The sequence below is a fragment of the Heloderma suspectum genome, chromosome 11 (genome assembly GCF_057233095.1).
Source record: "Heloderma suspectum isolate Gila_16-S chromosome 11, 16-S_ref, whole genome shotgun sequence".
NCBI lineage: Eukaryota > Metazoa > Chordata > Lepidosauria > Squamata > Helodermatidae > Heloderma > Heloderma suspectum.
The window spans coordinates 23,036,288-23,060,538 of record NC_139468.1 but is presented as its reverse complement, the minus strand read 5'-3'; the positions used below and the strand labels follow the sequence as shown (position 1 = coordinate 23,060,538).

The 24,251-nt window shown below is 43.2% G+C and overlaps 1 protein-coding gene across 12 annotated transcripts in view; it reads right to left on the bottom strand.

Annotated features, from left to right (window-relative positions):
* Positions 1-24,251, bottom strand: part of SPPL2A (signal peptide peptidase like 2A) — an 80,793-nt gene that overhangs the window by 33,571 nt on the left and 22,971 nt on the right. For 4 of the 12 annotated variants that reach the window (XR_014785361.1, XM_084817157.1, XM_084817159.1 and 1 more), the window contains exons 3-9: positions 23,901-24,002; positions 12,949-13,068; positions 9,976-10,161; positions 7,942-8,025; positions 6,905-7,038; positions 4,097-4,245; positions 2,531-2,627 (exon numbers count right to left, since the gene is read on the bottom strand). Coding sequence is in view for 11 of the 12 variants with exons in the window: in XM_084817157.1 (XP_084673283.1) it covers positions 2,531-2,627; positions 4,097-4,245; positions 6,905-7,038; positions 7,942-8,025; positions 9,976-10,161; positions 12,949-13,068; positions 23,901-24,002 (872 nt within the window). In the remaining variant the exon portion in view is untranslated. Of the gene's footprint in view, positions 1-2,530; positions 2,628-4,096; positions 4,246-6,904; positions 7,039-7,941; positions 8,026-9,975; positions 10,162-12,948; positions 13,069-18,759; positions 19,096-22,949; positions 23,039-23,900; positions 24,003-24,251 lie in introns of those variants that run through there. The other 8 variants (XM_084817156.1, XM_084817160.1, XM_084817165.1 and 5 more) reach the window with 6 other exon arrangements.

Here is a 24,251-nt window from a genome sequence, read left to right as displayed (position 1 = left end):
GGGATAAACAGGAAAGTAGGGACTGTTTCAGCTACACGTGCTCAAGTTCAGTTGCATGGTAACTTACAGTTCTCATAGGCACTAATGGGTTGTGGCAAGGGCCTCACAGAGAAGGTGGATTTTGAAAGGGATTTGAAGAACGTAAGAAAGGTGTTCTGGAGGCAGAGAACAGGAGACACAGCGGCATGACTGAAGGCAGTAGGGAAGGAGCGAGAAGAAAGAGGTTGATCATGTGGTGGAGAGGAGGGACAACAATGCAGGAGATGGCAACCAGGAAATGAGGTAAGGATTAAGGAGGGGTTAGACAAGGGCATCAGGGTAGTCAACCAAGACATGAAAGAATTAAAAGGTAGAAAGCAGAGAGAAAATTGGAAGGGGGCAAGAGCAGGTGGTTTCAATTTCAGCACTGAAGGAGGAGGCTAAGAGAACAAGGAGGGGAAGACAGTATTTTTTGTGATATTATCCTCACATGGTTTTAATTTTAACTGATTTTTTCATTACAAGATACAATAGCAAATATTCAAGTGTTCCGAGTCATGTTGGAGAGACTTTGGCAGAAAGGCAGCACAGAAAATTTAAAAATTAAACTATAGCACCCAATGCAACTTGAAAACAATGGCTGGATTCACACAGTGTGACATCTCACACTCAAGGCTATTGAAGCATGGGTTGTTGTTGAGCCGATGGGTTGCTGAGTTGTATGAACCCAGCTTAGCTAACAAACCACGGTTTATTAACCACAAACAGCCCACAGTTCACAACCCAACAACAAATCATGGGTTCTCTTCATAGGTTTTTCATGGTTAACAAGCCATGGTTTGTTAGCATAGCGGGGTTCACACAACACAACAACAAGTGATTCAACAAAAACCCACAGTTCAATGACAATCCACACTCAACCCACACTCAGTCTTGAGTGCAGGTTGTAGTGTTCTGTGAACTCAGTCATTAGAAAGGTTCTCAATGACATGACAGCCAACCGCAGCTTAATTTACCTGGATGTCACACGGTGCAAACCAGGACACAGTTAATACTTTCAACAGCCCTCTAGGATATGCCAGAAATATATATTATCCCTATATTGCAAAGGTGGGGGGCAGGGAGGGGCAATTACTTGCCTAAGGCTACCCAGTGACTTTCTGGCTGAGGCAAGATTTGAACCAGGAAGATATGAGCCCATTCTCTTAACTATTATGCTGCACTAGTTCCAAACAGAAGAGAGGCACAAGACTGCTATTGCTTTAGATCATTATTATTGTTATTAACTTGAGCGTAACACAATTGAGGCGTCAATGCAATGGTGATGAAGTTCAGTGAACTGCATTCTGCCACGTTCAAGAGTAGACATTGACTGCAAGAGTAGTTCTCAAATGCTACTGGCCTCATCAAGAGAGCATTTTGTTATTCAGATACCTTGCAACTCCCTGCCCCAAAGCAACCCTGATATCTCAAGGTTCCCATGACTCCATGAAGCCAGTGATTAGTTATTACCTATTGTGAATTTTTAAACATATTTTAAGATTAAGGGAAATGTATGGGGCTCTGATTAGTTTGATTTATTATCACTTAAGATACACAATTCTATTTGGCACCCAAAGCAGAGCATTGCTTGTTTGAAGAATTACAAAAAGGTGTCTGCAGAAGAGAAAGCAAGATGGTTCTTCCTCTGTGTAATAAACTGAAATATTTAACACATCATGGAGGCAAAATCCAAATAAAGATTACAAGGATTTCTGCATCCAAAAATGTATTACAAGTACTTTAATCTTGCACTCTCCATTCCACAGAGCAGGGGTGGGGAACTTGTGGCTCTCCAGATGTTGTTGGACTGCACTTCTCATCAGCCCTAGCTAGCATAGCCAATTGTGTGGAATGATGGGAGTTGTTGGCCAAAACATCTGGAGGGCCACAATCTGCCCACCCCTGCCATAGAGAAATCTTCAGGACAGCTAACCACAATTCAAAATAAAACTAATTGAAATGCACAGTGAATACAATACCAGAAAACACAACCAATACTGTTTAGTAGCACAGCAAAACACTAAGGGTGCAATCCTATGGCCTCTGGACAGCATCTAGATGGGTCACAGGATTTTTCGGTTTATGGGAACTGAGCTCGGAGCCCAGAAATCCGACTCCCCTCCCCCTTTGCCTCATAGGAGGTGCGGTTTATCCCTGTCTCTGCACTCGTAACAGCAGTGTGGAGTGGCCGGAAAGGGGGCATTCCTGGGAACGGGGAAGGGACCATGGAAGCACAGGTACAACACTTCCTATGCGCTGTCCAGCCTCCCCCCCCCCCCACAGTGCCCCAGTTAGACAGCTGAAATTGGCTGTCTAGCTGCATATGCAGGGCGGCCAGAGTATGGAGGAGGAGATCGCCTCTGCGCTCCGCCCACCCTGCATTGGATAGTCGTCTGCCTCCCCGTATGATTGTGCCCTCCATTGCTCAAGCCAAGAGCCTGGCAAAATACCCCCATTTTTATTAGCAACAAAGCTGTTTTAAAAAGTAATATGGAGTAATGGACTATACCTGCATTGTCCGTAAGGTATTTTTGTAACTAGAGCAGAAAGACAGTTGAACAGGCTTGTGGCAGACGCCACACAGAACAGTGAAATGACGACATATACTAGACAAAAAGGGAAAATGAAAAGAAAGAAATGGTTAAACAAAGCTATCATGCGGCCACAAATCATACAGTGAAGATAAAAAGATATTCATGGCAAGATGGATATTTACATCTCTCTCTCTCTCTCTCTCTTTTCCTTCTACTAATCCTGATTCTAAGCCTAGTCACTCAGATGCAAGCCCCTGCAAAGGTCAATGGGCCTGAAATACTAGTAAGCAAGTTTAGGATTGCGGCCATTGCTGTATTTACTCATTTTCCTGTGGAAATATACTGGGCAGGTTCAGACATAATGCCAAACCACAGTGTGATATTAGCTGAACAAGTCTTGAAGGACCTTTGAGTTCGCATAGCCCCTTCTCTCTCATGGTGCAATGCCCATCCCACCATCCTGATTTGAATCTCATCTTTGCATGAGTACAGCCTCGACCTATCCTGTCTGACCTATTTCACAGGGCTATCATAAGAACAACAAAATAGTGCATGTGAAGAGCTTTGGACCTTTGAAACTGCTATATAAACACTAAGTATTACTTGCTATCCTTAAATGGCTGTATCATTCTGCATTAAAAGAAGAAGCAGAGTCACAATCCTTTCTGGATCTCCGCTTTCTTGCTCTCTGCACTTGAGTTTCAAGAAAAAATCAATTCTGAGAGAAGAAGGAATACAACTACAAACACCCCTGTAAAGAGCAATATCCACCATCACTCTTCATCTGTTTGGTAAAATGTGAACATAACCACAACAGAAACTGCTCCAATTTTTCCAAGGCTGTCTCCACCAAAGGGAGAACAGATTATTTCCCTCAGAAAATTAGAACTGAGAAAAAAATCTTGCATATCTTCTTATATCAGGTTTGGGCAACTTGTGGCCTCCAGATGTTTTGGCCTATGATTCCCATAATCACTCTCTATTGAGGATGTTACCTAGGGCTGATGGAAGTTGTAGGCCAAAACATCTGAAGGGCCACAAGTTGCCCACCCCTGCCACTGATTAGTTCCTTGTGGAGGACAGTAGTGAATACACATGTATACATAAAGCAAACAAAAAGAATAGAAGGCACATCCTATGTAGAAACATATAAAATTCAGTACTGCTCAAAGGAACAGAGGCCCAGTTCTCACTAAGGTTGTAAACTTCATGCATGAGTATTCCTCAATAAAAAAAACCCCTCCATATAGAAAGCTAGCATATCAAGAAGTAGTCTAGCCTAGAACCCTTCTTCATGACATGTTTTCTTTTCTTGTTTTTTTTAAATGTGTTTCAATCCTACAAGCCCCCATTTGCAACCCAGACACAGGTCTATCACCTCAGCAAAAACTAGCCCTTAGAATAGCTTTCCCCAGCTTGGTGCCCTCCAGATGTGTTGCACTGCATAATTCCACACCAGCTGCAGTCCAACACATCTGGAGGGTACAAGGTTGGGGAAGGGTACCTTAGAAAGTCAAACTAGATAAATCAAAATCCCTTACCTAGCCACTGGTAGAAGTAGTACATCAAGACCAGCATTACACAACTGATGCAGACAAACATAACAGCAGCCAAAGGAGTTAAAGTAATGTGCTCAACATCACTTAACGTTGAGCTGCTTCCAGAGCTTGCGACCGACTTCAGTTTCTCACTGTGGGTAAATATAAGCACTTAGAAAACCACTGCAAATAATGGACAGTATCCACTGCTGTCTCTGTGCCTCCGCTGTTTGTGGTGCACTAACGGGACGCAGCTCTAGCTCCAACATGAAGATAGCACTTCCTAGAGCAACCCCAGAAATAAGCTGAAATGCTTATTTCCAAAATGGGACAGGTCAGTTGAGCTCCCTTCTGCTAGCTCCACTGACTTGCTCTGTTCCAGAAATGAGCATTTTGGCTCATTTCTGATAAATTTAGGAAGTGCATGCTTCCCTTTGAGCTAGCAGTAGGACATCACGGGCATACAAGCAGCACCTGATACCATCTAGTAATTCTTTATCTCTCCATATCAGTCATAATTTTCAACACTGATTGATACTTGACCAAGGACTGTTTGCATTATAGTAATGTATTGGGGCTGTTTTTCAGTTGGTCAAAATTCAAGTGACATCTAGAGCTAAATTCGGCAAAGCTACATCAAGATTAATAAACTGAATGTATATTTCCAATATGGCATATTCAAATTATTTTAGTATACCAGCACCTTATAATTTCTCAACTTAAAAATATATTAAACATGAAAGTCATCTGTCACTGGGGTCTTGGATAATTACAGTATAATAGGCTTTTTAAAAAGTGAATTGCAAACACGTACAGTTTCATTGGGCTGGTATGCACATAATGGTGGCAAATCATGGGTTAATTAACCCACAACTTGCCAGGTTGCATGCCACTGCATGATGTAAGTAACCCATGATTTGCTGCCATTACATGAAAACCAGGTCATGAAGTGCCTGCAAAAACATTAGCAGCCATAAAGTCTGATAGGTTAAACATTACTTTATGCCTGTCCAGTGCATAATTTGGGATGAACACATCCCATCAACACTAAAGATGATATTTACAGGGCAACCCTATGCAGGTTTACTCAGAAGTAAGACACACTTGTCCTAGGTAAGCGCATACAGGATTGCAGCCTTAACCATGGATAAAATATAAATATGGCTCTAACTTGATCATTAGAATGAAAATATAAATATGGCTCTAACTTGATCATTAGAATGAAAGTTATTTTGTAGTATTTTCTCCATGGGACCATTTTTGTCACAATGCATGGAAAATATTGTTAGAACTGAAAATCTACAGGGCTTTTCAAGAATGGATTTCATGGAAAATCTGTGTGGAGTTTCAAGTCTGGTGCTTGAACTACTCCCAAAAATATTCCTGTAGGTGAAAACCAACAGTCAGAAGAGCCAGAAACTATTAACATTGTTATCCCTAGCAAATGAAACATCATTTTTGTCTTGAATCATATATATTTATTTAAAATGGTTTGTGGATTACCTTTAATAGCACAACCCTCTCAAAGAGGCATCATAACAAGACTCAGTTTTTGTTGATGGTTATAATTACAATTGTTCATTTTTCATTCATATCCCACAACAATGCACAAGACTTATAAGCACTTTCCTGGAGGCTTAGCATGTCATTTAATTGTGATTCTTTTAAACAATCAATTTAGTAAATGAACATACTTAAACATACTAGAAGGGGTGGGGATGCAAGGGGCTACAATGCCAAGTATCCCTTAACTGAGAGCTTTAGAGATCTCCTCTGTCACCATGAGGTCAACACCTCAGCCATGGGAACAGGAGGGGATGTCAGATCCGCTAATGTACGCATGCCCATCCAAGCACACACACCTCTGCCAGAAGTAAGGGACGTTATACAAAATTCCATTTTATGTGTAGCCTTCCGGTCCTGTCCTTTTTAAATACTTGCACAAATTCCAGTTCCAATATGACTCTGGTTTGATCCATTGGGTAGCAGCGTGGGTGCTACACCAACAGGATTTGTAATCTGTCATTGGATTCCAATATTACTTGCACATTATCAAGGCTGGATACCAGTTGCACTTGGTAGAACCATCACTGTCACGGAAGGCTGCAGTGACAAGGAGTTTTAGCTGGTGCATTAACTATGGACAAGGAGCACTTAGCCACACAGTAATCTCACAGTAACCGCACATCACAACTACTGTAACATGCTCTATGTGGGGCTGCCATTGTGTGTGGTCCAGAAACTGCAACAAATGCAAAATGCAGCAGCGAGATTATTGTGTGATGCACCTAGCTGTTGCCATATAACACTGTTGCTGAAAGAACTGCACTGGCTGTCAATTTGCTACTGGGCCGGGTTTAAGGTTTGGTATTAACATATAAAGCCGTAAATGTCTAAAGCCGTCTTGAGACCAAGGTATCTGAGAGGATGCCTTCTCCTGTAGAGATCTGACTGAATGTTGCAATCATCATCAGAGGTCTACCACCTGACAACCAAGAAGATAGCTTTTTCCACGGTGGCGCCTCCATTTTTGAATACCCTGCACCCATAAATAAAACATGTGCCAACCCTATTACACTTAAGCTGCATGTCAAATACTTTTTTTATTCACCTTGGCATTTGTTGATCCGTGACACTTTATTTTTAGTTTGTGGCTGCTGGTTTTACTGTATAGTTGTTTTAGTTCTAATTTATATTTGATTGTACAAAACAACTTGCAAATGAAATGGGAGGGGGAAAAACTGGTGTAATGGTGCCCATAATAGCAAACTTCAGAAACTTTTTATATATTCAAGTAAAACCAAAACTTACAGCTCTGCCATTCCACTCCAGTAGCCTCCCAGTATTACACAAAGCACAGCAATTAGAAAGATGACCACAATACTGTAGTCAAAGGCAGGTACAGGTGGTGAATAAAGTGTCACATTAACGTTCTTTCCAAGAGTCTGGAAATTATAAATGTATATGAGTTAGAAATGTCTGGGCAAAAAATAGGAAGCTCCCACACTCCCCACTTGAATATCATGCATGGCTACTGTCTCTCATAGCCAACAGACTCTCATAGCCAGCTCATACTGATGTTTCAGAACAAGGAGGAGAATTTTTATATTTCATGACTTGGTCATATGATATATACAGTAAAAATCTAAATTACATAGGAAGCTTGTTTTGCAGAAAGCTGTTTCATGCAGCACCTCTTTCCATTTTTCTTTTTAAGGAACAGATTGGAGCAGATGAATCAGAAGTTACTAAAGGCAAGTCAACATAAAACAGCAAGTAGAAGAAATGACTTGACAGGATATTTTCAGAGAGTGTCAAAATAAGACTAATCCACAAAATTCCCATCCTAGAAATCAGAAACTGAAAATAAAACAAAGGAGATACTGACCTAGTTCACATGACAAGACAGCCCACAGTTGGCTCAATTTACCCATGGGGGCTGCCACACTGTGCCAGGCACCCACAGGTGCCATTTTCGCATAGTGCCGCTGGACGCCTGGCTTGCCGTGGCTTGTCATATCATGGGAACCCAGGCACCTGGGGTTGTTTGAGGGTTAGACAACCCTCACATAACCTACGGTTTGTTTTAGGGAATTTTGGGGTTGTCTAACCCTGAAACAACCCCTGCCACTTGGGTAAATTAAGCCACTGTGGGCTGTGGTGTCATGCGAACAAGGCCACTGCCTTTGAGAAAAGGCATATTTATCTGATAGGATTTCACTTGATAAAATAATGAAAGGTGGGAGGGCAGGGAGGGGAGAGACCTAATTGTGAAACCAAACAAAGAATTTCCAATGCATTCATTGATTCTTATTCGTAAAAAGCAAACAATCCTGAAAACTACTTACCTGTTTCAAATCAATTATAGCCTCATTTCTTACAAGTGCAATTGGGATGGTGAGACTTTGGGTCTTGTTACCATGAGGTTCATGCTAGAAAAAGGAAACGCGTAATGTATCTGCTTTACAGAACCAATCACTGAACTCTCTACCTACTTAAAGTTTAAAGAAATCCCCTGCCCTACCCAACACCAACCCCCCTGGCCCAAACTACAGAGTGCAAGGATACACATGGGCACTGCAAACTAACATCTTTCCCTACACATCTCCCTAGTAACTGGTAACTGAAGAAAAGCATTATGCTAACATAATGATATCGTACCACACAGTTCTTTCAACTACATATTACCAAGGAGCAACATGGAGGAGATATGGCACCCATGCTAACATATAGTATGTGCCTCACCTCCTGCCTTCCAAAACCCCTGCATCAGTGAAGGAGACACTCCTTGTTGAGGGAGCTACTACCAGTAGGTTTTCCAGAAGCCTTCCCACCACCTTAAACCTACTGGGATTTTGCATGCTATATTTACTTATACTTAGTAAACAAAACTAAAAAAAGTATGCAATGTTGTATAATATCTCAAAACCAAAAGTAGTAGAAATGAAACAGCTGTCAGGGTTTTTAAATATACATGTCTGGTGTAACATCTAACAAGCATTTCTTCCCTCCATCCCACTCATGTAAGAGTTGCAGTAAACTGCATAAGATGAAAAACTGAAACGAATGCCCATATTTGGAAGGAAATTCAGTCAATCTGTGTGAGTGGGTTGGGCTCCATGCTGTAAATGAGACAACTTTATGTTTCCTGCCAGCCCACACCCACAACATCATCTAGAACAGGGATGGCCAACTTCCAGTTTCTCAGGGGTCACTCTATTCTCCAGACAAGGGAACCTGAAGGGTATTTGGCAGCCTTTCCCAACTTGATGCCCTCCTGATATTTTGGACTTCAACTCCCATGAGCCCCACCTAGCATGACCAATGGTCAGGAGTCCTAGGAGTTGTGGCCCAAAATACCTGGAGGACACCAGGTTGGGTAGGATTATCCTAGTGCATTTTATTTCTTTATTTATTACATTTCTATACTGCCCGAAGCATCAGCTGAAGTAATACAGCACAGCAACATTGCTGAAGCTAAGCAGGTCTGGGTCTCGTTAGCGTCTGGATGGGAAGCAATTTGGGAACCCTATGTCCACTCCTTTGAGTTCCATGATGAAAGAAAGGTAGTGTGTGTGTGTGTGTGTGAGTGTGTATGTATGTATATATATATGTGTGTGCGTATATTCTCTCTCTCTCTCTCTCTCTCTAAATAACAGTTTTGCCTTACAAATTGTGCATGGTGAAAGTTTACACAAAACTGGCACCATCAAAAGGTACAATAAAGGTTTCCCAGTTAAGGCAGTGCTGGGGCATTTCACATACACGATTGTTAAAAAATGCAATAGTAAAGTGTTGAATCCCTCTACTTTTTACAAAGGGAGAAATGAAACTGCAGGGTCATGCCATCGGTTCGACTGAGATCAGCTCCATTTGGCTTCTCCTTTCCCTGAACTGTTTTGCATTCAAGCTGGTCATTATAAGAACTTTGGAACTTTAAGAAAGGGTACCTGAATTTGCTTATTTTCTTCTTCCCTCCTCATTCTTCCCTACTCATACAAAATTTCATTTTGTATTGCATCTTTTAGATTATAGGCATCAAGGCAGGGATTGTTATGTTTGTTACTGATCTTGTGTAAGCCCCTCTGGGAGCCTTGTGGACTGAAGGTTTATTTAAAATGCTTTAAATAAACAGCATTTTCCTTTAACTTACAAGTAAAACTGAACAAACATTTTATCATACCTTGATTAAGATTTTGTAGGGCCCTCAAGGTCTGGATAAAATGACCTCAGAGGCCAGATCTAGCCTACACACTGCCAGTGGGCGATCCCTGATCTAGCAATATCCTTAATGAAAGATCACAGAGATGCTAGAGAAATAACAGCTGCAACACAAACAAAACCTTTTCCATGCAAAAACAACTATGCACATTAAAACTTACTATAGTAGTTTCACTGGCAATCAGCAACATTTTAGCACCAAGACTTTGAGCAATCTCTGCCTTTTCCAGAAAAGTGCAGTTTCCTCTCATCACTACAATCGCCTTGTCCTTGATAACATCAGCGTGGGGAACATCAGCCCGACTGCAAAGCAATTTAGGAGTCAAGAATTCCAGTTTCAAAGAAGCCTAAAAGACAAAAAAAACACCCTCTGATTTTTACAATGAGAAATGCAAGAGAATTCTGTAATGTAGAGAAACCAGTTATTTTCAACCATCTTACTAGTTACTGGAAATTTATTATTTTTAATAAATTAAAAATAAAAATTATTAAAAATTAATTTAACCAAGGTGGTTTACAAAAATTCACAAGATAAAACATTCAAAGAAAAACACAGGAGGAGAGCAATCCTATGGCCCCTAGACAGTGTCTGGGGGGCCACAGGATACTTCAGATTCTTGGATCCAAGGTTGGAGTCCATGCTCTGACCTTGGACCCAGGAGTCTGAGCTCCCCGCCCTCTTGCATGGAGAGAACTGCACCGGCTGCCTCTGAGATTGCAAACGCAACCTTGGAGTGGAGGGAAAGGGGGTATGCCGGTGGGCAGGGAGGGGACGGGACTGGGGAAACGGGGATACAAACTATTCCCAGCTCTCCCCAGCCTCCATCCCTCCCCCTTCCTGATGCCTCAGCTAGACAGGTGAAAACACTCATCTAACTAAAATGCAGAGCAGGGGGAGCACAGAGGGGAAGATCACCTCCGCACTCCTCCTGCTCTGCATGAGATCCCTGTCAACCTCTGGGTTTGGAGGCTGACAGGCATCCGGATAGGACTGCGCCCTGAAACACTAAAAACAACCTTTAAAACTATAACAACAATTTTAAAAGCCATGTGTCTTGACTTCTTTTCTGAATGCAGAGACCAGGGGGACCAGTCACAACTTCAAAAGGAGTGCATTCCAGAGTTTGGGAGCAGCACAGGAGAAAGCCCTTTCCCGTGTGCCTGACAAACGAGCCTCTGAAAGCCGGAGTGTCTTCAAGAGCGGCTCTCCTGCTGCTCTTAATAACTGAGCAGGTTCACACCAAGGAAGTTGCTAAGACAGCCAGGCCCTAAGCCATTTAGAGATCAAAGGAGCAATCTTATGGCCCCTAGATATTGTCTGAGGGGCCATAGAATAATGGGGATTCCACATGCCAAGATTAGAGACAGCTCTCCGACCTTGGAAGGGGGAGTTCGAGATCCAATCCCCCAGCCTCTCACAGCTGGTGTGGAAAGAACTGTGTCTTCCAAGGTTAGAAATTTGTCCTCAGAGAGGGGGAAAAGGAGGTGTTCTGATGGACAGGGAGGGGAGGAGATCAGAGAGGCCAGGATACAAGTTATCCTGAGCTTCTGCCAGCCTCCTTCCCTCCTCCTCCAAAGCTCCATTGCTAGATAGGCTAAAAAGCCCATCTAGCAAAATATGCAGGGTAAGAGGATGGGGAGGTGAATATCGCCTCCACCACTCCTATTGCCCTGCATTTAATGGTTGGAAACCTCTAGGTTTGGGGGCTTCTGATCATCAAGGGTGCAATCAATAGTTTTAAGGGTGCAATCTAACACCTTGAATTCAGCCCAGAAAATAATATGCAACAAGTGCAGATCTTTCAATATTGGAGTGGTATGATCATGATTTCATGCACCAGCTAACAGCCTAGCTGCCGCATTTTGCACCAATGGAAGCTTTTGGACACTTCCCAAGGGTAGCCCCACTACAATAGTCTAACTGTAATGAAATAGATGGAATGAAGATCCTGAATCTGTGGTATGAAGTTGAAAACCCAGTACCAAAGAAAATGTAGGCTTAAAAACTTAATACAGATTTTACTGTGCCACTCAGACTGCTAGTAGGAGATACTATTGTCAAATATTCCCCCTCCACTCCACATTTTTAGAATTTCTAGTAAGTAGAGCTCTAGCCCAGCATTTTCCCTGCTGTGCTAATTTTATTGACTATTAACATTTATATACTGCCCTATCTGTTAAAAAACCATCAAGGCAGTGTACAACAATTTAAAAAGATAAAAACGCTGCAACAATAAGAACAAGAACATTAAAAACAGTAAAAATATTACAACATTTAAAACTACACATTTTATATGGCTAAATTGAAAAGATGCATCTTTACACCCTTTCTAAAGGCCAAGAGAGTACAGCCCAATAATAACTTTTGAGGGAGCGCATCCCATAGTTTCGGGGCAACACAGGAGAAAGCCCTTTCAGATATGCCCAACAAACAAGTCTCTGCAGGTAAATAGTACCATCAAAAGGGTGTCTCCTGCAGATCTTAATATTCAGGCAGGTTCATAGCGAGACAGGCGGTCCCTTAGATAGCCAGCTCCTAAGCAGTTTAGGGCTTTAGTGTTCTCTGTCTGCAAGGAATTTCTTTAACTAGAGGAGTATTTAGACCACCTGTAGTCTGAAGCCATTGTTTCACTTCAAGACTTGAACTACCTCATTTCTATTTCATTCTGTTGGATGTATAGATCAGCCTTACTCATGCTTCAAGGGCTTTTTTCCAGCACAACCATACCATACACTGGCACAATCTGGCTAGTTAGATTGCACCATTTGGATGCTGAACAGTTTTGATACAATGATCTGGTTCGCATGACACTGTGTGGCTTGGCGGGGGTTAAATAACGCACGACAAACCACGGCACCCACAGGACTACTTTGCTTATCCAACCCCTGCTTGGGGTGTTGTCGTGTCATGTGAACCCAGCAAGAGTGGGTTATGCGAGGGTTAAATAACCCTAAAACAGACCATGGGGCATATGAGGGTTGCTTAATCTTTACACAGCCCAAGCTCACAGGGTTCGCATGACATGACAACCCCCGAGTAGGGGTTGCATATGTTGTGTTGTGCAAACCAGCCCGACATTTTCCAAAATGAAATTTGCTTGAATCTTAGGAAATATAGGAATATAATTACTTACAATGTTATTTACGGTACTGGGAAGGGAAATCCAGTTACTGTTATAATACATACAGTAGTCCTTTGTTAATTGAGGATCATCACTCTTAAATACGTGCAAGACTCCTTCTTGAGCACTCATCTATGATTTAAAAATATTTTTTTCATTAAACAGTTTTAAATTATGAACCAATAATGCTATTTAAACAAACTAGCACCTTTTCAAAAATCAGATACCAGACGTCAGATATTCCCTTGACAAATCATTTCTTATATCAACTACCACAACACTAGGAAGACAACGATGTGTTGAAATAAGTTGCAGAGCATTTTCAAACACCCCAGATTTCCCCCAACCAAAGATGAACAAGCACTTTCAAAACAAGAAAGAATAGGCTATAACTTTGGCATGTGCTTTATTGTAGAAAAACGTATTATGTTATTTGCACATGGACACTTCACTTCATTCAGGTCTGGCTCCTGCATTTCTTGTCATCATTTGATTGTTATTGATTTTATTACAACTTTTATGATGGCTATTTTATTGATTAGAATGTTATTCCCTGCTTTGTGAATATTTTATTGAAAGCCAGTTTTTTGTTTTTAATCTATATAAAGGTGAAACAGTTCGGAACATAAAGGAGCAACCGCCCTCCCACCCGGATTGCTCCCCGCAGATTCCAAGGTGGCATACACTAATAAAAATACAATAAAAACAATTCAGGACAATATATCAACCCACAGACCTGGTCTTCACTGCAAGGCCAGCAGGCCATTGGTGGCTCGCAAAAGCTCCAACTGTGGCCCTTCCCTCTCTCCCCAGCTCTCCTTCTCCCTGTCTGATTTGACAGGAGCAGCAGGCAACCTGTCCGCTGCCACCACCCTCCTGTCCCAGCAGCTACAGCACTCTCTTGCTGCAGTGCTTGGTGATACCACTGTTGCTAATCATTTGCTCAGGAGTGGATGTATTAATAGAGCAGGCAGTGCAGTGTGGCGACCTGCCACTCCCATGGCCATTCATGGCTCTCCCCATTTACATTGTGCGTGCTGGAGTGGTGCCCGTTCCTCGACTCCTCTTTGGTCTTTCTAGCACGGGGCACTGTTGCCCTGACAGCTGCCACACTTCCTTGTTGCCAGTCTGTCTGCTGGCACTGCTGACTTCAACAAGCAAAGTCTGCTTGCGTGCTGAGCATGCATGCCCAGATCCTTCACTAAAAAACTGCCCAATTTCCCAGAGGGCGCCCAGCAGAAACGATCCCCCGAGAAAATAAGGTGACCTACTGGCCGAGTGAAGAAGCAGAGGAACCATGCGTGCAGGAAAAGAGGAGGAAGAGAGAACACGCATGAAAGAGAGCAAGGATTTGGGGGGGGGTAAAAGGAGAGTTGCCCCCCAAAATGTAATGTGATCACTTTACTCTGGCTGTATTTACAGCCATTCCAGGCAAAGCCATAGCCCTATCTCATAGCAGCCATTTGTTACTAGCCATTTGCTAACATGAGACTAAGGGATCTTTACCAGAGGTGTGGCATGTACACAGCAGATTTATGCACACTGCCCTAACGAAGTGGGGAATAGTGTAGTGGCAAGAGTGTTGGACTAGGAGCCGGGAGATCCGGGTTCTAGGCCCCACTCGGCCATGGAAGCTCACTGGGTGACTTTGGGCCAGTCACAGACTCTCAGCCCAACCCACCTCACAGGGTTGTTGTTGTGAGGATAAAATGGAGAGGAGGAGGATAATGTAAGCCGCCTTGGGCTCCTTGCAAGAGGAAAAAAGGTGGGGTATAAATGCAATAAATAAATAAATAAATAAATTTAACCCTAACACACACACACACACACACCTAAAGTGAAAAATGGCTTGGTTGGTATACTAACCCACTACCCCATGGACTAACATCCTGGTTGTAATAGGCCTAACTTAAAGATAGGGAAAGATGGAGATTGGGGTAATCAGTGTTTGTCACATGGAAGGATGTGCAATGGAAATGGCAAGGCAGAGGATTGGGAGGCTGTGTGACCAGAGGGAGCTGGGCTCCAGGGGCAGAAATGGATAGGAACAGAAATAGAGCATAAGTGGTTATAAGAGGCATGGAGACAGAGGGGAGAGAGACAGAGAGAGAGAGAGAGAGAGAGAGACAGACAGACAGACAGACAGACAGACAGACAGACAAGGAAAGGTCCTAGCTGGGAATTCCTCCCCCCAAAAAGATTTTAAAATGTGGCTAAGAGAGCAATCCTATGGTCCCTGGGCAAGCATCCCATGGACCATAAGATGGCTCAGAAAAACCCCTCCAAGGTTGGAGACAGTGCCCTGACCTTGGAAGAAGAAGTTGGAGATCCGACCCCAACCCCTCGCTGCTGGCATGGAGAAAAGCATGCCAGCTGCCTCTCTGAGGTCAGAAAAACAATCTCAAAGGGGGGGGGGAAGGGGGCATTCTGATGGGCAGGGAGAGGAGACTGGAGGGGCCAGGATAGGATATATCCTGAGCCTCCTCCAGGCTCCTTCCCTTCCACCCCGAAGCACCCTCAGAAGCAGGGTATAGGAATCTCGGAAGCCTCCGAGTTTGGGGGCTTCTGAACAGCAAAAGCACAGTCCATAGGATTGTACCCTAAAGCAGTTGCATTTGGCTCGAGGCCTTTGGTAGCAGCTTCCCCATGCTGTAGCTTGATCACTACCACTGGACTCAAAAACAACAACTCATAAAGAAGTTACAAACTACCTGTGTGGCTCCGCGGGTTAAGTGCCATCATTTCGATGTATGAAACTTGGCTTTGGATTCAACCAATGCGTTACCAAGGGTAAAGCTTTCTCTTTGGGTGTTCAAAGCAAACAGCTCTCTCTAGGCCAACTTTCCCAAACCCGAGGCCCTCCAGATGTGTTGGACTACAATTCCCAGAATCTGGGAATTGTAGTCTAATACCCAGATTCCCAGAATCTGGGAATTGTAGTCTAATACATCTGGAGGGCACCAGGATGTGGAAGACTGCTCTACGGAAACATGGCAACAAAGTGGTTTAAGAAAAGAACAGAGGAACTCTGGCCCTGGAAATGTGGGGTAAGCTCCAAAGCAGAGCCATCTAACTTGCTAAGAAATGATAATGAGGAGTGATCTTGGAGACAAAACGCACCCCCGTGTGGGAAGAAGAATCTGAGGGGAAGCAATGGGTGGGGAAAGGGTTAAGTACCCTCCTCTCACCACAATCTTGGTCTACATCCCCCCCTCCAGTTGCTTTTCCTAACAAAAAATGTATAAAGTATTATATACACACACACACACTTCTGTGTAACATGCAGTTCTGCCCTCAGCCTCACTCATATAAGAATTGTAACTTCAGTTGCTGTGCAGGCCTTTGTACTTTAAATGGAGGCCACCATCTGAACGGTAAAACTAAGGTATATCCAGACAAGGAGATTTTTGAGCAACCTGCTACTAATATTTGCACAAGAACCTGGAACAGAGTATACCACATGCCATAATTTGTCACCATTTATTGCTGCACCTTCCAGGTTAGATTTTAGGTTTGCTTTTCTCAACCAAGTGTACAATTGTTTAATTAGATACAAACTTTCCCACAACTGGTTTTTAGGTGCCACAATGTCACCTTTCCCAGCCATTCTTCTGCCCTTCCTCCATTACTAAAGGGTCCTTCAAAAAGTATACCAAGTTTGAGCCATTAATCCACAACCTATTCACAACTTCCACCTAAGTGTACCATTTCTCCCATTCATTAGATAACTTTCAGCAGAAGCAAACCTGCTCTACTCCGCGCCCCACCCCACTCTGATTTGGGAGGCCTATAGAGGTGCACTCATATGCAAAGTCATGTAAAAGTTCATAATTATTCAAGAAAAACAATAGTTTTTTTTTAAAGCCTGTAATTCTGGGAGGAGAAACACATATGTAGGAAATGCATGAAGATTAACAACAAGATAACAAGTGACAAATGACAAAACGAAACAGAACAAGAGTCCTAGGTCTGGACAAACCCTAGGTTTCCACCTCATTTAGAAATGTAATCTTAACCAAACCTGTGGCCTTCCAGATGTTATTGGACACCAGTCCCCAGCAGTCACAGCCAGCATGGGCAAAAGTCTGGGGTGATGGGAGTTGTAGTTCATTGAGATGTGAAAAAACACAGGCACCCCACCCCTGATCTCGCTTATCCTGATTTTTTTTTACAAGAATAAGACTGCAATACTATACCCACTTTCCTGGGAGTAAGTGCTACTGAATTTAATGGGACTTACTTCTGAGTAGACATGTATAGGATTGTGCTGTACATCAGATAACTATAACGCAGTATAGAAATTACGAATAAATGTCATATTCCTAAAAATGTTTTTAAAATCCTCCTAGTCTAAGAAATTACTGAACAATAGAATCCAGCTGCCTAACCTGGACAAAGAGTTTGGGAAAGTTTTAAAAATAATCTTAACTCTGGAACAGGACCCATAATCTATGTCAGCTTTATGCATTTATGAAATTAAAGCTTCAATCTTAAACATGGTCAAGCTCAGACTGTAAGATATAGAAGTACTATATCGTGTTATCTGTACTTTGTTATCTGTAGTTTGTCCTGTTCCCTTACAGCCAGCCAAAGTGAATTAGAAAACGATATGATGGAATACATCAGTGGAGGAGGATGTAGTAAAGAACATCCTGCATCCATTTTATCCCGTTACTTGCTGAACCAGGATTCTGCCCAACACCAGTTTGCTTCCTACACTCTCTTCAGCCATCAGCTCCATCATCCAGACACAGAGTAACAATTCCAGTTTGGTTCAATGGTTCCACTTACTAGACAGTTGCAATAGGGCTTGTCCCTGCTTCCCTTTTTTCAGACAGCCAGGAGCAGTTTAAAGCAAAGCGAAAGATGGCCGGCAGCTGGAGGCCAGCGCTCTACTTTGAAGCACTCCCAGAAATTAAAAAAAATAAAATAAAATCACCAGGGCACTTTGCAAGCACAGAGGAAGTCATTTGCGGGTGCAGTAGTTCTGACATTCCTCCTTCAACTATTCTGCCAGGCTCAAAATCTGGGTTGTTAAAGCTTGACACACAAAAAATGGGCCCGTGCTCTGATCCAGCAAGGCTCTTTTGATGTTCTTATCTTTCAACGAACATTTCTGGCTGAAGCAGAGATTTTAAAATACGTTTTTTATTCGCAAACAGAAATCCAGGACTGATGGTTACCGATCTGCATCAAGAGCCAGTTTTCCAACATTCCATCACACTCTTAATACAACCAAGAAGCACAATCTAGGATGGGGCTGGCTATGCAGGTAGTCACTGCAGGCCTGATTCTCAGTGTCTGGCATTATCAAATGCCGGGAGTGCGTTTAGCTCCCAACCCCAGTGATATTCCCGAGTTCCCCATAAAACTGAAAGGCTCCCGTTGACTTTCCCCCATAAAACAGAACAGCTGCCATATACACCTATGGGAAAAGTAAATAAAGCGGGGAACACCTCTGTGGCGAGCCCTGAGGACTGAGATCCTGCAAAGGGTACCACGCACGTGTGCAACGTGTTTGTGCACAGAGACCAGCCTGCCTGCCATCGTGACTTTCTGCCAGGTTCATGACCATCACCAGGGCAGAGATCCACCTAAGCCCATGTTCTGTTCCCAGTCACAGATAGGCATATGTCCCCGGAGACTAGTTGGGCATGCTGACCATGGTCACTCCCGGGGATTTATGTTCCCTATTTTCAGATACTCGGGAAGTTATCCTGCCCGAATCACGGAGATTTCATCCCCCCCCCCGCCCCATCTCTAATTGCCATACAGATTCATGCGTCCCCAGGTGGCCTCTCTCATGTGGACGTGGCAAGTCACCAGGTGAGGCGCGCCTGAGAGAGCGGCACCCCCCGCAAAGCCGCTCCGTTCGCCGTCGCCGCTTCCGAGCCCCGCATCCTAAACTGCCACGAGTCTCGCTCCGCTGCGGGGGAAGGTCCGCAAAGGAGTCGGTCGGCCGGCCGGCCGGCCGGCCCGTTTCCCTCACACACCTCCCCGACCTTTCCCTCCGCCCGCCTGGCGGGGAGGGAATGCCAGACGCCAGGTGCCTCGGCGGCCCACTTCCGGCCGAGTCCAGCCCCTTACCAGCGGGAGGAGCAGGCCGCAAACCACGGCCCGCAGCGCCCGGGCGGCCCCCATTCTCCTGCCTCGACGCGCGCCGCCGCTCGGGCCGGCTCTTCCTTTAACCACCGGCCGGCCCCTCTGAACGCGCGATCACGCCGCGACCTCTCGCAGACCGGCCGCGCTCCCGCCCTTTCCGCAGCTCCGGGCCTGCTGCTTCAGCGCCGGCTCCCTCCACTGCTTTCGTTGTAGCTGCCCGGCCTGCCGGCGCTCAGCAGGCCCAAGCAGCGAGGCTAGTGAGATTCGCCTTTTCTGGGCAGGATTCTGCGGGAGGCAGAGGCGGCCCAGGCGGAGCGCCTCGGGGCGCCTACAGGCTGAGGCCTACAAGCGACGGAGACTCTGGAGAGGCTCCCTGCTTCTCTTGGAGAACATCGTGGCATCTCGCAGCGTTTCTGTCCTGTGGGGAACTATTTTCTTTCCCTGCCCAAAACAAAGCCCTCAGAGCAAAGTGACTGAGCGTGTGCAGACTCGCCTTTCCTGTGGAGAGGCTCCTTGCTGCGCTGACTCCTAACAACAGATCTGAGAGAATCTGAAGAAGGCCCCAGCCTGCTGCTGCAAGATGAGTAATAGTCTCAGCAGTAAAATCTACCACACCTGAGCCGCACCATTTTAAGATTGCAATCCTATGCACGTTTAGACAGAAAAAAGGCCTACAACTCCCAGCGTGCCCCAGCCTGGCTTATTTATTTTCCTTTGGTATTCTACCCCATCTGCTACCTCTTTTGTACGCAACCCATCAGTTTTTAGATTGTCAGGCTAGATGGTTTGTTACAGTTAGCATAGCTGATTGCTGCATGAAATCCGCCTGAAATTGTATTTATTTTGTTCTGCTGGAAGTTGCAGCATGTTGGAATGGCTAAGCAAGCTGAGGCAGGAAATTAGTACATGAGTACCCTTGTCCAGTTTTTAAAGCCAGCCTTAATTACACAGTATAGAGTATTAGATTCTCACAGGAGAACTAAACTGGAATACCTAAAGTTGCTGGTTGTACTGAAGCTGTATTTTTAAAATCCCGTTATCCCCTCCACTCAGGTCTATGATGATGTCGAGTGGTAGAATGCTACAAAGTTAAGTAGACTGTCTGACACCCCCTCCCCTTACATAAATAAAAAGGCTTTCTTAAGTTATTACATGCAACCATAGTACTTAATAGGGAAAGGGACATCCTTCTGTGTGAATGAGAACAGTATGTGGGAAAAGCTCCAATTATACTCAAGGAAATGTAGCTATACCTTACAAGCCCATTTAGATGGGGAAAGCTACTTCCAGAAGGCAGTAGAACACATATAATCTCTTTCCAAACTACTTCTGAAAGGGACAGTTCCCCTGGATTTTAAGTTCAGGAAGAGAACATGGTTTTGGGGTGCTCTGAAGCAGGGAAAATTAGGTACACCTATCTCCTTGCTAGCTGTCCACTCAATGCCCAGAAGAAACAGCTTTTCCTCATCTAACAGGCTGTCAGACATGTAATGTGATTGTAAGGCTGAAACTATATCATACGATGTGCATTTTATATTCATGGTATATTTAATGTCTGTGAACGTAAATGCTAATTATAATTAGGAACCCTCTTAACACAAGTCACATTGACATATGAAGTAGAGATTTCACTATTTACAAGATTTGTATATGCAGCATTTACACCCCAGTCTTAGTCAGTTGTTCCTAAATCGGTTGGTTTCACAGGACAGAGGGATGCTTAATGCTACATGGGATCAGATAGTTACCCATATTCAGTTACATAGGATGAGTGATAAGGTATAACAAAGATAGCTGAAACTATTGTCTTTGATGGCCTGTGTTGCTGGCTCCTTCTCCAGGTCTGTAGGAACTGTTTCAGCATCCAAAGGTCAAGATTACCCAACAAATGTTTTGTTATTGGTGTTGAGTTCTTTGTTGGTGCAGAGGTTCTACAAAAGCCATAAGCACTAGCATATACTAATAAAAGCTGATTTGATTCTTCCTATGTGTTTTGCTGGAATATGCAGTTAAATCCACTGCGCTATTGTGTCATCCTATTCTCTACCAAGAACAGAGGACTTTGTTTCACACGTTCAGCAATTCAGTTGTGTACCTCTTCTAGCGATAATCACCGATCAGTAATAACTACCAAGGCAATAGCACTCAGTACACAATGTTCATTCTGAGGCAGCCTTACAATTCAAGACAAAACTGGGTTTCCAGAAATGTTTAATTTATGTACAATATTGGATCTAAACCAAAGCATCAATACAATTCCATTTGTGCCATATTTACCATTTAATGATCTATACCACCTTCCAACCCAAAGGCAGATGCTAGACCGCTGCAGAGGCTAGTTGCTGCATAGGATAGTTACTGAACATTAACACTGTGCCACAGAAGTACTTAAGAACAGTGATGTTCTTAGCAGCGATACCAAGTATATCAGTTCTTTCCTCACAAGTGCACAGAAGCCTTCCAGCAGTACATATACTGTTTAAGTAATACACATTTGAAAATATTTCAAAACTTATTTATGTTTAAAATAGCACACAGATCACTAGTTAAAAATGACTATTTTAAAACCTGAGGTGCTTGAGTTTGGTCTTCCTAGGAAAAGTGGCACCATCTTACTTCTTAGATAGAGGAAATCTACTTCCATCTTCCAAGTGATATTGGCAATGTTTATTAAAACTAGGACTTCAGCCCTCTGCTTTCACTTCATGCAGCTGAAACAGTTGTGATTGCTTTCACCATAGCAATGGTATGCTTCAGTTCTGTTCTAGAAGAGTATCATGACTCATGGTGTAACTTTATTCCTATGAAATTTGGATACAAAGCCCAAACTACAGTTTCAGTCAAGTACATAGAAAGTTGACCTAATGAGTCAGACAACATTACTAGACTCCATTTTGAGTTTGTGGTCAGCTGAGATGTAGGGAATGCACAGCTCTTGCAAGCAACCCACCAGTAGTGGAAGAGACACTAGGATTGCATAGCATTGCACTCGTTATCACCAGTCTATAAGTTCAGGACATGGGCAACAACTTCAACTGATTGCCAGCACACACCTGAAATTAGATCTTTTTAGAATCTAGAGCTTTGGCTTGCCAATTCCCCAATTACAATAGCAGCAAGAATCCCATCACCTGGCCCTACTTGAACTGGCTACTTATCCCAGCTTCTTTTAACACGAGTATCCTTCACCAAACCCTTACATTTCCATCCACGTTTCACAAAGCCTTTCAGGGAATATGCTATGGCAGTGATGCAAAAGCTGTTTAAAATACTTTTTTTTTGCCAGTGCCAGTATAGAAATTGAGGCATACCATAAGGTTACACTCCCATTTTCTATGACAAGTAGTGTATTAGCAAAAGTCAGAGCAGACCTTAGCTTCCAAGATTTCTGTTAAGGGAAGACAGGCAATAGAAATGCTTAGAATCTGAATAAGTTCTATAGCGCTTTTAATATGCAGAATGCATAATACACTGGTGAATGTCTGCCCAAGCAAGAGATCAGGGACAGTACCTTACCAAAACCAAGAAATTCATTAGACATGTCTCCCAGGGGTAGAATTCTCTTAACAGTTTGTTTTATGGAACCTAGAACTCCCCACCCAAATAGAGTAACACATCCCTTGTTGGGAACAAGTCATGTATTAAGATTGAAGCCACTACATTTTAAATGCTGCTTTTAGGGCATCTAATATTGGATACTGTTTGGCTGTCAATGGAGGTTAAGATGGCTGAATGGCTTTGTAACCATCAGATTCCCAGCATGAACAGACTTTCACAGAACAAGTGCTGGCATTAATTTAGCCATTTTCAACCATAGCAGAGAAATGAGTAGTCTAAATACAACAATTTATAATTGAGACAATTGGTCAATTCTATTCCCCAAAGCCAGCTACTTTCAGAGCATAACATACCAGAATTGACACCTCATTCAAACATCTCCTAAATCTGTGTACTCGTAGAATTGTTGTTGTTGTAGCCTCCTTTGGAATTCATCCGTTCCTGAATTTGCCCAGCCTGGACAGAAAAGGCATATGGTATCACAATTTTGTTTGCATTCACCATCCTTTCCTGAAAACCCAGGGTTATTAGGGGTGCAATCCTAATTAGACAGGAAAAAGGCCTACAACTCCCAGCATGCCCCAGTAAGCCATGGGACTGCACCAGAAGAGTAACAAGACCAGTCTCCGGAAAGAGCTATGTTGAAAGGTTAAGTACTGTTACAACTAGGTAAGTGGGTATAAGATTGCAGTGTAAGTCTTACTGAAGTCAATGGGACTTCTGAGTAGACATGAATAGAATTGCGCTGTTTATAAAACAATTACAAATAAACTGAACTATTTCACTGCTTTGTGTACATTAGGTTATGGCTTTGATTAACTGCTATTCAAAGTTACACTTACACACTGTAAATGTGTATGCCCCTTGTGTTAATTGGGGTTAATTTACTGCCAGGTTAAATGTGCAAAGGATTGCAAATTCCTAAAAACTAAAATTCCTGTGAGCCAACTGAGGGGTCCTTCAGTAATCCAAATATGAAGTTCTGCATATCATACAAAGTTTACAGAATCTAGTTATACACACGTTGAAAAATAATAACTGGAAAAAACTCTGAGTCAGCCCCCACTAACAGATTCAATTCTATTCCTCTCCCATGTGTTCAATACTTTCAACACTGTACCAGTCCAAGTCTGAATAAATATAAGGATTTACATTCTGTAGGCTAAGAATGCTGGAGCTTGAACAGAGAGTCTCAATTGCAGCTCTATTGCAGCTTGATAGCCATATCTAAACATTTAGCATTCTCTACACATCTACACATGGGCACCACACATATTTTGCTTTTCCAGATAGTACATACTTACTGATGGAAGGCCACTGGCTATCTCTTTTGTTCCAACATGAGTAATGTGTACGAAGTTCATTGGTTCTCCTATCGTGTTCCTATCAAGTCTTGGATGCCTCTTCTTTAAGAAAACCAAGAGAAATAAAATGGGTCTTAAACAAGAGAAGTATGGATGAGTTCTATAAAGCAGTCATAGTTGTGAACTATTCTGACTTTTACAACTAATTTCTGATGTGCATTATACATACACAAATGCGATAATTTGTGCTGTTTATGGGAACTCCATTTTGGTGCAATAAATGCTGTTTCTGTGCCATTCACGAAACCATTCACTGTACCGCAGGGAAGGCTTTCAGGTGCTGTTCCTCAC